Here is an 11831-nt window from a genome sequence, read left to right as displayed (position 1 = left end):
ATTTATAAGGCTATATCTACCCCCGTCTCATTTTCCCCTTCTCGCATATATAATTCGTAAACTTAATTAGAACTTCTTGAAAATTAATGGAAAACGAGTATGCCTTGCGTTATATTTCCATCAGACATTAGTAAGAAGAGAAGAGAAAAATAATTATGGAAAGTCCCGTAATATGATAGTCCCCCCTTCCTTTGTTCATAAAATCATAGGAACTTATAAATGCTAAGGGAAAATGAGCTTGTATTGCGTTTTTTGGGGCTTTTTATGTTTATTTCGCCATTTTTCCCTTCATCTCCCGCCGCCTGAGAATCGATAGGAAATTACTCACCAGCTTCACTATTTTTCCGCTCCATTTTTAAAAACGAGCGGGATAAGAAGACAGGATATGCGTTTAGTTCTCTTTTCCCTGTGCATTATTTCATGGTAGTTAAATTATAGTAGAGAGCCATATATATTAGTCTTGCATCTATCATCAGAGCGTTACGTAAGTCTATATAAAACGCCTCTCATAAGCAATTTAGTAGTGTAAAAAGCCGTGAATAGTCAGTTTTTCGCCGGATTTTAGTTTTTTCTACTGTCTGGCGTGGTAAGAAATAAAAGTTTGTACCCCTAGACGAGGCAGCATGGTTATATAAAGGGTCCCTGTTACGCGCCTGCCTCAAGACACCAAATGGTACCAGAGTGTCGTACTCGGTTTATTATTTTTGCCGATTGCAGACTAAGAACCGTCGCGCCCACAAAACTATCAATACCCATATCTATCTATTACTAAAGCCGTTAATTATCGAGGTTTTGTTAAGGTCGTTACGCGTTATGAATAGTAAAACCCAGTGCTGCGAGTACGATAACTTGGCCTCCCCGTCCAGGCCCGCCATTGCGTGTTTACAAACAGGTGAGCGCCGCGCGGCTCCCCCAGGGCACCAGCACCCCCGCCTCAGGTCACCCCAGGGGCAGAGGTCACGCCGAGGGCCGGGCAGCAGGGCAGGAGGTGAGGGGCGTGGGGTGCGGGACGGGGTGCGGCGGGGTGCGGGGCGGGGGCTGACCCTGGATGAGGCTGCCCCGGGGACGCCCACGCGAGGCTCGCCTCCCCGGGGGCGTGCCCAGGATGGGGGGCGCGGTCAGGCACTCCGCCCCTGTGGGAGGATCGGGGCCTGTATGAATAAAGGGTTAAGGCTTTCCTCCCGGGGCCCTTAAAAGCTTCTTCCCCTGGGGTGGTTCACGGGGCTGGCCAGGCTGGGGGGCACGGGCTTCTTCTTCTTTTGACATGTAACTCTTTGACCTGTAATAGCCTTTTTTTTTTTTTTACCAGTAACGACCTTCTTTTGACCTTTAACAGCATTCTTTTGACCTGTAAGGGCCTTCTTGTGACCTGTAACGCTTTGACCTGTAATGGCCTTCTTCCCCTTTTGACCTGTAACGCTTTGTATCGCTTGGTGTTAGTTAGGCCACACTTAGGATATGCTGTCCGGTTTTGGTGCCCACACTACAGAATGGACATCAACTTGCTAGAATCAGTTCAGAGGAGGATGACCAAGATGATTCAGGGGCTGAGGAACCTCCCATATCAAGATAGGCTGAAACATTTAAACTTACATTCTCTAGAGAGACGAAGAGTGCGGGGAGATCTGATAGAAGTATTCAAATGGGTCAAGGGTTACAACAAAGGCAATATAAGTAAAGTGCTGAGAATTAGCCAGCAGGATAGAACACGCAGTAATGGATTAAAATTAGAAAAGTATAGATTTAGGAGAGATATAGGCAGGTATTGGTTTAGTAATAGGGTGGTGAGGGAATGGAATAGACTCAGCAATCACATAGTTAGTGCAGGGACGATAGCTTGTTTTAAGAGTAGACTGGATAGCTACATGGACGAGGATGACAGGTGGCAGTGGGGGGGAATCTGGAGCTGCCCTGTGTAGGCCATTAGGTCTCTTGCAGTCTCCCTATGTTCTTATGGTCTTATGCCCCTGTGATGGTGGAGGTGTGGAAGGCCGGGAGGTAGATGGCTGTACAGGTGGAGGCAGGGGAGGGAAAGTGTGAGCCATCTGTGAAAATTTAAGTGTTCCTGTATGTTGTGGAGATATACATACAAGTGTGAATGTTGAGAACGATATGAATTGCCCTGTGTATTTGCCTAGTTGTATTTACGTAGTTGTTGATTTCCAGGGCCTGGGCTTACGCTCGTGTGGTCCTGTCTCCATATCTGTATTTGTCCAGCTATTCCTTAAAGTTATGCACACTCTTTGCCGATACTACATCCTCACTTAGTCTGTTCCAAACCTCAATATTTCTTTGCGGGAAGCTATATTTCTTTGTCTCTCAAGCATCTTCCTTTCCTCAATTTTTACTGTGTACTCGTGTGTGTGTGTTACAGTAAGGGAGGCAGCTCAAGGGGGGAAAAAAATGAAATCATCTGAGTAACAAAAATAGCCTGCTAGACGCTGAGCTCCAAACAAAAGCTGAAAGAACGAGAGGCGAAAAGAGAGGTCAATTTTGTGTAAAGAGATGTCTTGATACTCTCCTCTAGAATGAGTGTCATGTGTGTATGTGTGTGTGTGTGTGTGTGTGTGTGTGTGTGTAGCCAAGGTTTTAATGGTCCAATTCTTTCCTTGCAGTTTGTGTGTGTCTGCAGTGAAGGACTTGAACGTCAGCCATCGCGGGAGACATAAGGTACGGCAAGAACACCTCCGTTGACTCACCATTACACTGTCCTTGCTAGCTTGGGGTTTGCAGGACAGGGTGAAGCTAGCAGATAACCATGACTTGCTACCATATAGTTTTTTCATGTTCCTTTCCTCATCTGGTGTTTTCTCTGTTCCTTGTTCCTCTTCTCTCTTCCTATCATCATTTTCCTTCTCTTTATTGTGTCGTTTTTCTACCTTTAGTTACCGTCTACTTTTCCTGTCTAACTATCTATCTTTTATTTATTTATTTATTTATTTATTTATTTTTTTTTTTTACAACAAAGGAGACAGCTCAAGGGCACACAAAAAAGGAAACAATAATAAAAAAAAGCCCGCTACTTGCTGCTTCCAATCTATTCCAACAGTAACATTCATGAATATATTAAACTACAGTGAACCCTCGATGTAACAGACTGATGCAGGGGACCTCGGCAGGGGGGAGCGAAAGACCCCTGAGAATGCATGTTAAGAAAGATCGTCAAGCTTTAGAAGAGGCATCCAGGTACCTAACTTAAGCTAACGATGGTTATGTTGCGCCCTGAACCCTTACCTGTTTGTTATGAAAGACCCTGAGAATGCATGTTAAGAAAGATCGACAAGCTAGAAGAGGCATCCAGGGTACCTACTAACTTAACTATGGTTATTTTGCGCCCTGAACCCTTACCTGTGTGTTACCTCGGCAGGGGGGGAGTGAAAGACCCCTGAGAATGCATGTTAAGAAAGATCGACAAGCTTTAGAAGAGGCATCCAGGTACCTAACTTAAGCTAACGATGGTTATGTTGCGCCCTGAACCCTTACCTGTTTGTTACCTCGGCAGGGGGGAGTGAAAGACCCCTGAGAATGCATGTTAAGAAAGATCGACAAGCTTTAAAAGAGGCATCCAGGTACCTAACTTAAGCTAACGATGGTTATGTTGCGCCCTGAACCCTTACCTGTTTGTTACCTCGGCAGGGGGGGAGCAAAAGGTGACCGAAGGAGGTGAAGATGGATGGGCCGCAGGGACCCCACCAGCCCACCCCAACCTCCTGGGTCTACATGCAGCACCTCCTCCAGCAGCTTCAGGACCACCAGCAGCCCCAGCAGCAGCAGCAGATGCCTCAGCACACCCAACCCATGCAGCAGCCGCCCCCGCCGCCACACTCCCAGCACCAGCACCACATGGGACCGCACCAACCGCCTCATCACCCGTCGCCGCATCACCCGCCGCCGCATCATCCGTCGGGGCTGCTTCCCACGCCGCCGTTACTCCCGACGCCATCCCAGCAGCAGCTTCCCCCGCGGCTACCCCCGGTAACGCAGCCGCCCCCACAGTCACATCACCTCCCGCACCACCTCCCGCCACACCAGCACCACCAGCAGCAGCACCAGAGCCTACCACAGCACCACCAGGTTATTCAAATACAGCAGCCGTCACACTCCCCACAGCAGCAGTACCAGCACATACATCAACAACAACAACAACAACAACAACAACAACAACAACAACAGCAACAGCAGCAGCAGTACAAACCACCACAACCACCACCACCATCACCACAACAACAACAACAACAACAGAATAAGACGTTCTCCCGCCCGGATGACCACCGGTATAGTGTGCAGTCACTCTTAGGTGGACCGAGAGTGGACATGGCCCCAGCGCCCATCCACACCGCCCCACTCCACCCCCCTCCACCTATACACCCCGCTCCTCTCCCCCCCCCTTCCAAAGTCCAGCCAGATAATGAGATGATGGTTATGTCGTTCCTGAATGAGCTCGAGGGAGGGAAGAAGATATCAGGAGAAGGAGGAGGAGGAGGAGGGGGGATTCTGACTGTCCCATCTAATCCTCTCTCCATACAGAAGATCCTCCCGAACGCGACATTCGCCCAAGACCAGCGGGGACACTCTGGCCTCTCCGTGCAGACCCCCCCGCAGCATATACCCCCGCACGCCCCGCACGCCCCGCACATCACCATGGCAGGCGATGTCAACAACTCCATGCGGGTTAACCATAACGGCGACACGACTCCGCTCTCCATCCGCCCGCCGGCAACCACAATGGCCGAGGCGCCCCCCCAGGACACCATGCACCTCACCCCGCTCTATCCCGGGGCGTGCGACAGTAGCGGCACCCCTATCGGACGGCTCGAAAGGGGCGACTCGGCTTCCTCTATGAGTCAGCTCGATCTCGGACTCAGCGATGACTCCAACCCTCTCATCGACCAGCTCGAGTCAGCGCTTGAGAGTGACTCGAGCCTCCAAGCCAAGACATCACCCGAGGATCATGTCCCGGGTGATATGTCGAGCTGTTCGGAGGGTGCGAGGGATGAGTGCCAGGGTGAGGACGTGCCACAACAACAACAACAACAGGAACAGCCCACGGAGATGTTCATGTCCCTCCTCGGAAACCCACAAACGGATGCTGGGAAAGTCGCCCCCGAAAATGGGTGTCCGCCTCGTAGCAAGTCCCCGCCCCCGCCCCTGGATGAGGACAAGGACACACCCACCTCACCCACAGAAACAACACCCACAGAGGACACAGAAAAGGGGGAAAAGGAGCCAGAGAAGGAGACAGCATCAGACAACCCAGAGAAAATGTGTACGGAAGAGGAGGAGGAGGAGGAGGAGAAGGAGGACAGCACAGCCACCCACAGAAGCCCCAGAACATCGGAAAGCCTTGCCGCCTCACAGGACACACCCAAGGAGGATGCACCCCCAACCAAGGACACAGAAACCACCCCACAGGAACCAGAACTAATGGAGACGGTTGACGATGTGGAGGAGGAGGGAGCGGAGACAGACCAACAAGACCAGACCAGTAGCAAGCCCACAGACCCCCAGCCCACCACAGACAACAGACCCCCTTCCCGGAACTCACCAGAGGGAGAGAAGGGAAAGACCGACAGCGTGAATAACAAAACCACGGACACTTCTGGCAGCCCTTCCCCGCCAAAATCACCGTCGGGAAGCCCTGCCGCCGAGGAGCCTGAGGTGCTGTCGTTCACGGAGGAGGAGCAAAGCAGTGCCCTAGAGAAGGTGGTGGAGATACCGACTGTTTACATCGTGGAGCCGAAAGTTGAGACTCCACCACCTGCGAGCCCTGAGCTGAACCCGGAGATACTTTTCGTGACGTCGCGGGTCTCGCACGAGGACGACGAGGCGGAAAAGACGAAGAAACCGCCACAGAAACCACCACAGCAGAAGGAGGCACCGAAGGAGACGCCCAAGGAGAGACCGAAGGAGAGGCCCACCTACCCCAAGACTCAGACTCCCCCCATGCCGGAGAACGAGATCCGCGTGAAGAGGATTGTGATGCCGAAGAAGACGAGCTTTTTCGAGACCACCAGGATGCCGGCCGGGAAGGAGAAGGTGGCGGTGATGTGCTACGTCTGCGACACGAACGTCAAAGGACCGCAGTTCAAGAATCACCTGTTTTTCGGGTTCGTACGGTGCCACTACTGCAACCGTCGCCTCATGGGGTGCCGGCTACTGAAGGAGGACCTGACGAACCCTGACAAGAGCACGTGTTTCAGTAGCCCCAACAAGAAGCACAACTTTAGCAAATGGGCGAGCGATCCGATTGAGCACCTCTCCTACTACATCCGGAAGGAGCTGGTCATCAAACGCTTCTGTGCCGGGAAGACAAAGCCGCCACCCGTCTCGGAGATCGTGGAGGAGATCTACACGTATATCAACAAGCTGGTGGCGCTGGAGAGTGTGTCCCCATGGTGCTACGCCTACGAGCGCTGCCAGAAGTACATTCAGGAGCGAGTCGCGGCCGAGCCCAAGGCGTTCAGCGAGGAGCTCACGAAGGGCGTCGCTGCTTTCCCCCCGCACATCGCTGAGCTCTCCTCGCGGTCGAACAGCCCCGTGGTAAATGACTCCACCTCCACATCCACCACGTTCAGTCCATCGGTCAGGGCCACCACACAGCCGGTCCTCATGGTCCAGGACGGCATAGTGACCAAGCCAGTGATGTTAATGAAACCAACACCCCCGCAGCCGCCCTCCAAGCCTCCGCATATCGAGCCGGTGTGCGTCATCGAGTCCCCGCCGGTAACACAGTCGGATGAGTCGGTGGATGACCCCATGGAGGTGATGGATGATGCGGGGATGGACTCGGATGCAGAGGAAGTCACCTCGACGACCCCGACCCCCACCACCAACACCGCCACCACCACGGTCACCACCACGGAGCAGGGCAACACCACCACGCTCTCCCGGAAGTCCCTAACACCATCCGCCTCACCCTCGCTGGAGAGCACCCAACTCATGGTAAAGGTTCGGAACTTCTCCTCGCTCAGCCAGCCGCCAACCCCAAACAGCAACACCAAAGAGCAGTCGGACGGAGCCGCCATCACCCGCAGCAAGGCCACCCCGCCCCCGACCATCCCGATCATCAGCCAGGCCGCCACACAGCTGCACTCAATCCTCACCAGCAACAACACTAATGCCGCCTCGTTCACGCCGTCACCCTCGACAACGCAGCGCTCAACTCCGACGCTATCCAAAACGACAACTCCCGAAGCGACACCGGTAGCGCAATCGGACGTCGTGATCCTTGACGAACCAACACCGACGCCGCCGACGCCCCCGCCAACCATCCTCCGGCAGAACGTAGCGGGGACGACCCTCATCCGACAGTGGGAGACGAAAGCGAAATCCCACACTGTCGCACACAATGTCACACACACGCCGAGCTCCCGTAAGCTGCCCAAGGGATTGCAAGCGGACTCCTGGCAGGTCAAGAACGAGAATTACCTCATCGTCAAGTACCCCAGCGAGCCGTGCCCTGATGTCTGCCCTTCCTGCTACACGGCCTTCAACCCCCTGCAAGCCACGGTCCAGTGCTCGTCCTATCTCATGACAGTGAAGTGCAACTCGTGCAAACTCACCCTGTTCGTCTCGCAGGACCCGCCGCCGCCCCGCCCCAAGAAGAAGAGAAGGGTGTGAAGGGGGTGGGAGAGGGAGAGTGAAAATTAAAGGGTGTGGTAGACGAGAGAATGGAAATAGAAGGAATAGAAAAGGGTGCTGTAGATGGGACAGTGAAAATAGAAAGAACAGAAAAGAGGGTAGAAGAGTGGAAAACGGGTGTAGAAAGGAGAGAATGATGATAGGAAGAACAGAAAACGATGGGTGTGAAAAGGATGGAAGACTGAAAAGAGTGTCGCAGAATAAAGAACAAAAACAAGAGGAATAGAAAATGGGTCAATAATTTTAAGGGTAGACTGACTTGACTTTCTCCCTCCCTCCCTCTCTCCCGCACTCGCTCTCTCCTTACCCTACAATCCCTCCCCCTCCCTCCCCATCACCCCATCACTCCAGGAAGGGTATGGGTGATGGGCAGGGTGTTTGATGGGATAGAGAAGGGACAGTGGGTTGTGTTTGTAAATATATCTAGAAAAAGAACATGAAATAAGGAAAACTATAAGAAAATGCTTGAAAGAACTGGACGAGAAATGACACATATAAATAAACAAGTGAAGTGAAATGTCTGGAAAAGAAAGAAAAGAAAAAGGAAAGTAGGTTAATAGGAAAAAGGGAAAAGTTGTAAGTGAAAATAAGGAAAATGTAGGAAAATATGTGAAAAGAGCTGGACAAGAATGACATAGAGGAAAACATGTGTAATTAAAAGAAGTGAAAATGTCAGAAAATATACAGGAAAATGAGGAAAAAAAGAAGGAAAAAGGAAAAGGTTGTAGTTAAATTAAGGAAAATATGTGTGAAAAGACTGGACAGGAATGACAAAAGAAGAAAAGTAAGGAATGAAAAGATGTAAAAATGTCAGAAAATATACAGGAAAATAAGGAAAAAAAGGAGGAAAAAAGGAAAAGGTTGTTGTTAAATTAAGGAAAATATTAGAACAGCTGTGAAAAGACTGAACAAAAATGATAAAGGAAAAAAGTAAGTAATGAAAAGATGAGAAAATGTCAGAAAATATGTTAAAAAAAATTAGGAAAAAAGAAGGAAAAAGGAAAAAGTTATAATTGAATGCAGGAAAATATAGGAAAACGTGAAAAGACTGAACAAAAATAACAAAGGAAAAAAATGAAGTAATGAAAAGATATGAAAATGTCAGAAAATGAGGAAAAAATGAAGGAAAAGGTTGTATGTAGTTAAATTAAGGAAAATATCAGAACAGGTGTGAAAAGACTGAAAAAGAATGACATAAAAAGAAAACTGGAAATAAACACAAAAAGAAAAGTTGCATAAGTTGGATTAAAGGGAAAAGATGGAAAAAAAAACACTGAAAAGAACAAGACAAAAAAAAAATTAACGGGAAAACTCAAATCAATGAAAAGACAGGAAAATAAAGGAAAAGTCATACAAGTTGAAGGCAGCTCAACATAAATAAAGAAAAGAGGAAGAAGAAAGAAAGAAAATAGAATGACCGAGAGAGGAAAAAAATAAATAATGTAGGCCTATGTGTTCCTATCTCATAATAATTTGTACTGTGACCTTTTTATTCATCACTATTATTATCATTATTATTATTGCTGTCCTATCATCATTGTTTTTATTATTATTCCTACTACTACTACCTCTACTTCTACTTCTACTACTACTACAATATTGATTCAAACCAACAGGGGACTCCATAGTATTATTTGCACAATACTTACACCAAAACAAACACATTATATCTACTCAGTATTATACATCTATTCTTATCCACTCTGTCCACTCGCTCCTGTGCCATAGAATTCTAGCGGAAGAGGTTGTGTTATGATCGATGCTCTCAGTTGCTTCCGCCCCTTACATCAGGTATTTCCGCAGGCCCTAAAGGTGATCAGTTGGGTTTTCGTGAGTGTTTGCGTAGGTTCATGGTGCAGAGGAATGGTCAGACTACCACCAGGGTCATGAAACTACCCCCGGAAATGCCCAGAACTCCTATGTGAGCCTTGTCGGAAATGGCCGGAACTCCTATGAGAGCCTTGTCATATATGTGTTTCTTTAGGTTCATGGTGCAGAGGAAGGGTCATAAAACTACCCCTGGAAATGCTCACAACTCCTATAAAAGCCTTGCCAAATATGTGTTTCTTTAGGTTCACAGTATAGAGGAAGGGTCACACTACCACCAGGGTCATGAAACTACCCCTGGAAATACCCAACATCTACAAAAGCCTTGTCAAAAATGTGTTTCTTTAGGTTAATGGTACAGAGGAAGGGTCATAAAACTACCCTCAGAAATGCCCACAACTCCTATGAAAACCTTGCCAAATATGTGTTTCTTTAGGTTCATGGTACAGAGGAAGGGTCACACTACCACCAGGGTCATTGAACTACCCCCGGAAATGCCCACAACTCCTATGAAAGCCTTGTCAAATATGTGTTTTTTTAGATTAATGGCACAGAGGAAGGGTCAGACTACCACCAGGGTCATAAAGCTACCCCTGGAAATGCTCACAACTCCTATAAAAGCCTTGTCATATATATGTTTCTTTAAGCACATGGTACAGAGAAGGGTCAGACTACCACCAGGGTCATGAAACTACTCTCAGAAATGCCCACAACTCGTAGGAAAGCATTGTCAAATATGTTTCTTTAGGATCACAGTACAGAGGAAGGGTCAGACTACCACCAGGGTCATGAAACTACCCCCGGAAATGCCCATAACTTCTACGAAAGCCTTGTCAAATGTGTGTTTCTTTAGGTTCACAGTACAGAGGAAGGGTCAGACTACCACCAGGGTCATGAAACTACCCCCGGAAATGCCCACAACTCCCACAAAAGCCTTGTCAAATATGTGTTTCTTTAGGTTCACGGCACAGAGGAAGGGTTAGACTACCACCAGGGTCATGAAACTACCCCCAGAAATGCCCACAACTCCCACGAAAGCCTTGTCAAATATGTGTTTCTCTAGGTTCACAGCACAGAGGAAGGGTTAGACTACCACCAGGGTCATGAAACTACCCCCAGAAATGCCTACAACTCCCACGAAAGCCTTGTCAAATATGTGTTTCTCTAGGTTCACAGCACAGAGGAAGGGTCACACTACCACCAGGGTCATGAAACTACCCCCAGAAATGCCTAACAGTCCTGCGAAAGCCTTCTCGAATATGTGAGGTTTGGCAGCGAAATGTTTAACTAAGAATATGACCCTGTATGCCTTGTAATAATAGTCCATTTGTGCCTCGAGAAAGAAAATGGGAAGGGAAAACAATAGATGGATGAATGGAAATAGCCTCTTAAACCGTTTATTATTGTTTTTATTATTATTACCAGACAAAAATAATTAGAAAAGCTGCAAATTTTTCCAAACTGAATGTATTGACTGTCCTTTTCACACACACACACACACACACACACACACACACACACACACACACACACACACACACACACACACACACACACACACTAGCACAATTATCTCACTTATTTCTATTACTTATCATTATTGTGGCAGGAGAGAAAAGTGTAGGGAGAGAGAGAGAAGGGGGAGTGTAGGGGAGGAGGAAGAGTAGGAGGAAAGGAAAAAGAGGGAGAGAGGGAAGTAGATGATGCATGGGTGGGAGAATGGGAAGAAAGAAAGGAGAGGTGGGGATAGAAAAAGGAGCTGGCTTGGGGAAATGAGTGTAAGGTAATTTGTTTTTCTTCCTTCAATTTTGCATCAGTGACCATTTCCGAGAGGGAGGCAAAGACGAGGGAGAGAAATGTTATACTAAGGATCTATAATGAAAGAGGAGAGAGGTTTGATTAGAAAACGTACCATCAGTGACCATTTCCGAGAGGGAGGCAAAGACGAGGGAGAGAAATGTTATACCGAGGGACTGAAATCTATAATGAAGAGGAGGTTTGATAATTAGAAAGCGCTATAAAACAACCTTCATTTTTGCATCAGTGAGCATTTCCGAGAGAGAGATAAATACGAGGGAGAGAAATGTTATACCGAGAGACTGAAATCAATAATGAAGAGGAGGTTTGATGATTAGAAAGCCTCATAACAACAACAACAACAATTAGAGTTTTATAAGTGGAACCATTCATGGGTACCCCTTTCCATTTGCGTGTGTGTGTGTGTGTGTGTGTGTGTGTGAGCAAGGCAGAGGAGGCCTAGGCTATGCTACAAGGGCAAGGGGTGAAGTATTGTATATAATGTAATGTGTATATACTTTATTTTCACAAAGGAGGAGATAACAAACATAAGGAATACAGAATGC

At 48.2% G+C, this 11831-nt stretch overlaps 1 protein-coding gene across 2 annotated transcripts; it reads left to right on the top strand.

The window, feature by feature from the left end:
• The first annotated feature begins 828 nt into the window (after positions 1 to 828).
• On the top strand, positions 829 to 9175 carry LOC126986234 (nuclear receptor coactivator 6-like). 2 transcript variants are annotated; one of them, XM_050842201.1, is made up of 3 exons: positions 829 to 892; positions 2616 to 2670; positions 3637 to 9175. In XM_050842201.1, the coding sequence occupies exon 3, from the start codon at positions 3670 to 3672 to the stop codon at positions 7618 to 7620; it is 3951 nt and encodes a 1316-aa protein (XP_050698158.1). In that variant the 5' UTR covers positions 829 to 892; positions 2616 to 2670; positions 3637 to 3669; the 3' UTR covers positions 7621 to 9175. The 2 variants fall into 2 exon arrangements, with proteins under 2 accessions (XP_050698158.1, XP_050698157.1); XM_050842200.1 differs by having other exon boundaries at positions 844 to 988.
• The last annotated feature ends 2656 nt before the right edge of the window (positions 9176 to 11831 follow it).

This window comes from Eriocheir sinensis, chromosome 61 (assembly GCF_024679095.1).
Source record: "Eriocheir sinensis breed Jianghai 21 chromosome 61, ASM2467909v1, whole genome shotgun sequence".
Taxonomy (NCBI): Eukaryota; Metazoa; Arthropoda; class Malacostraca; order Decapoda; family Varunidae; genus Eriocheir; species Eriocheir sinensis.
This window is presented reverse-complemented; position numbering and strand designations above follow the sequence as displayed.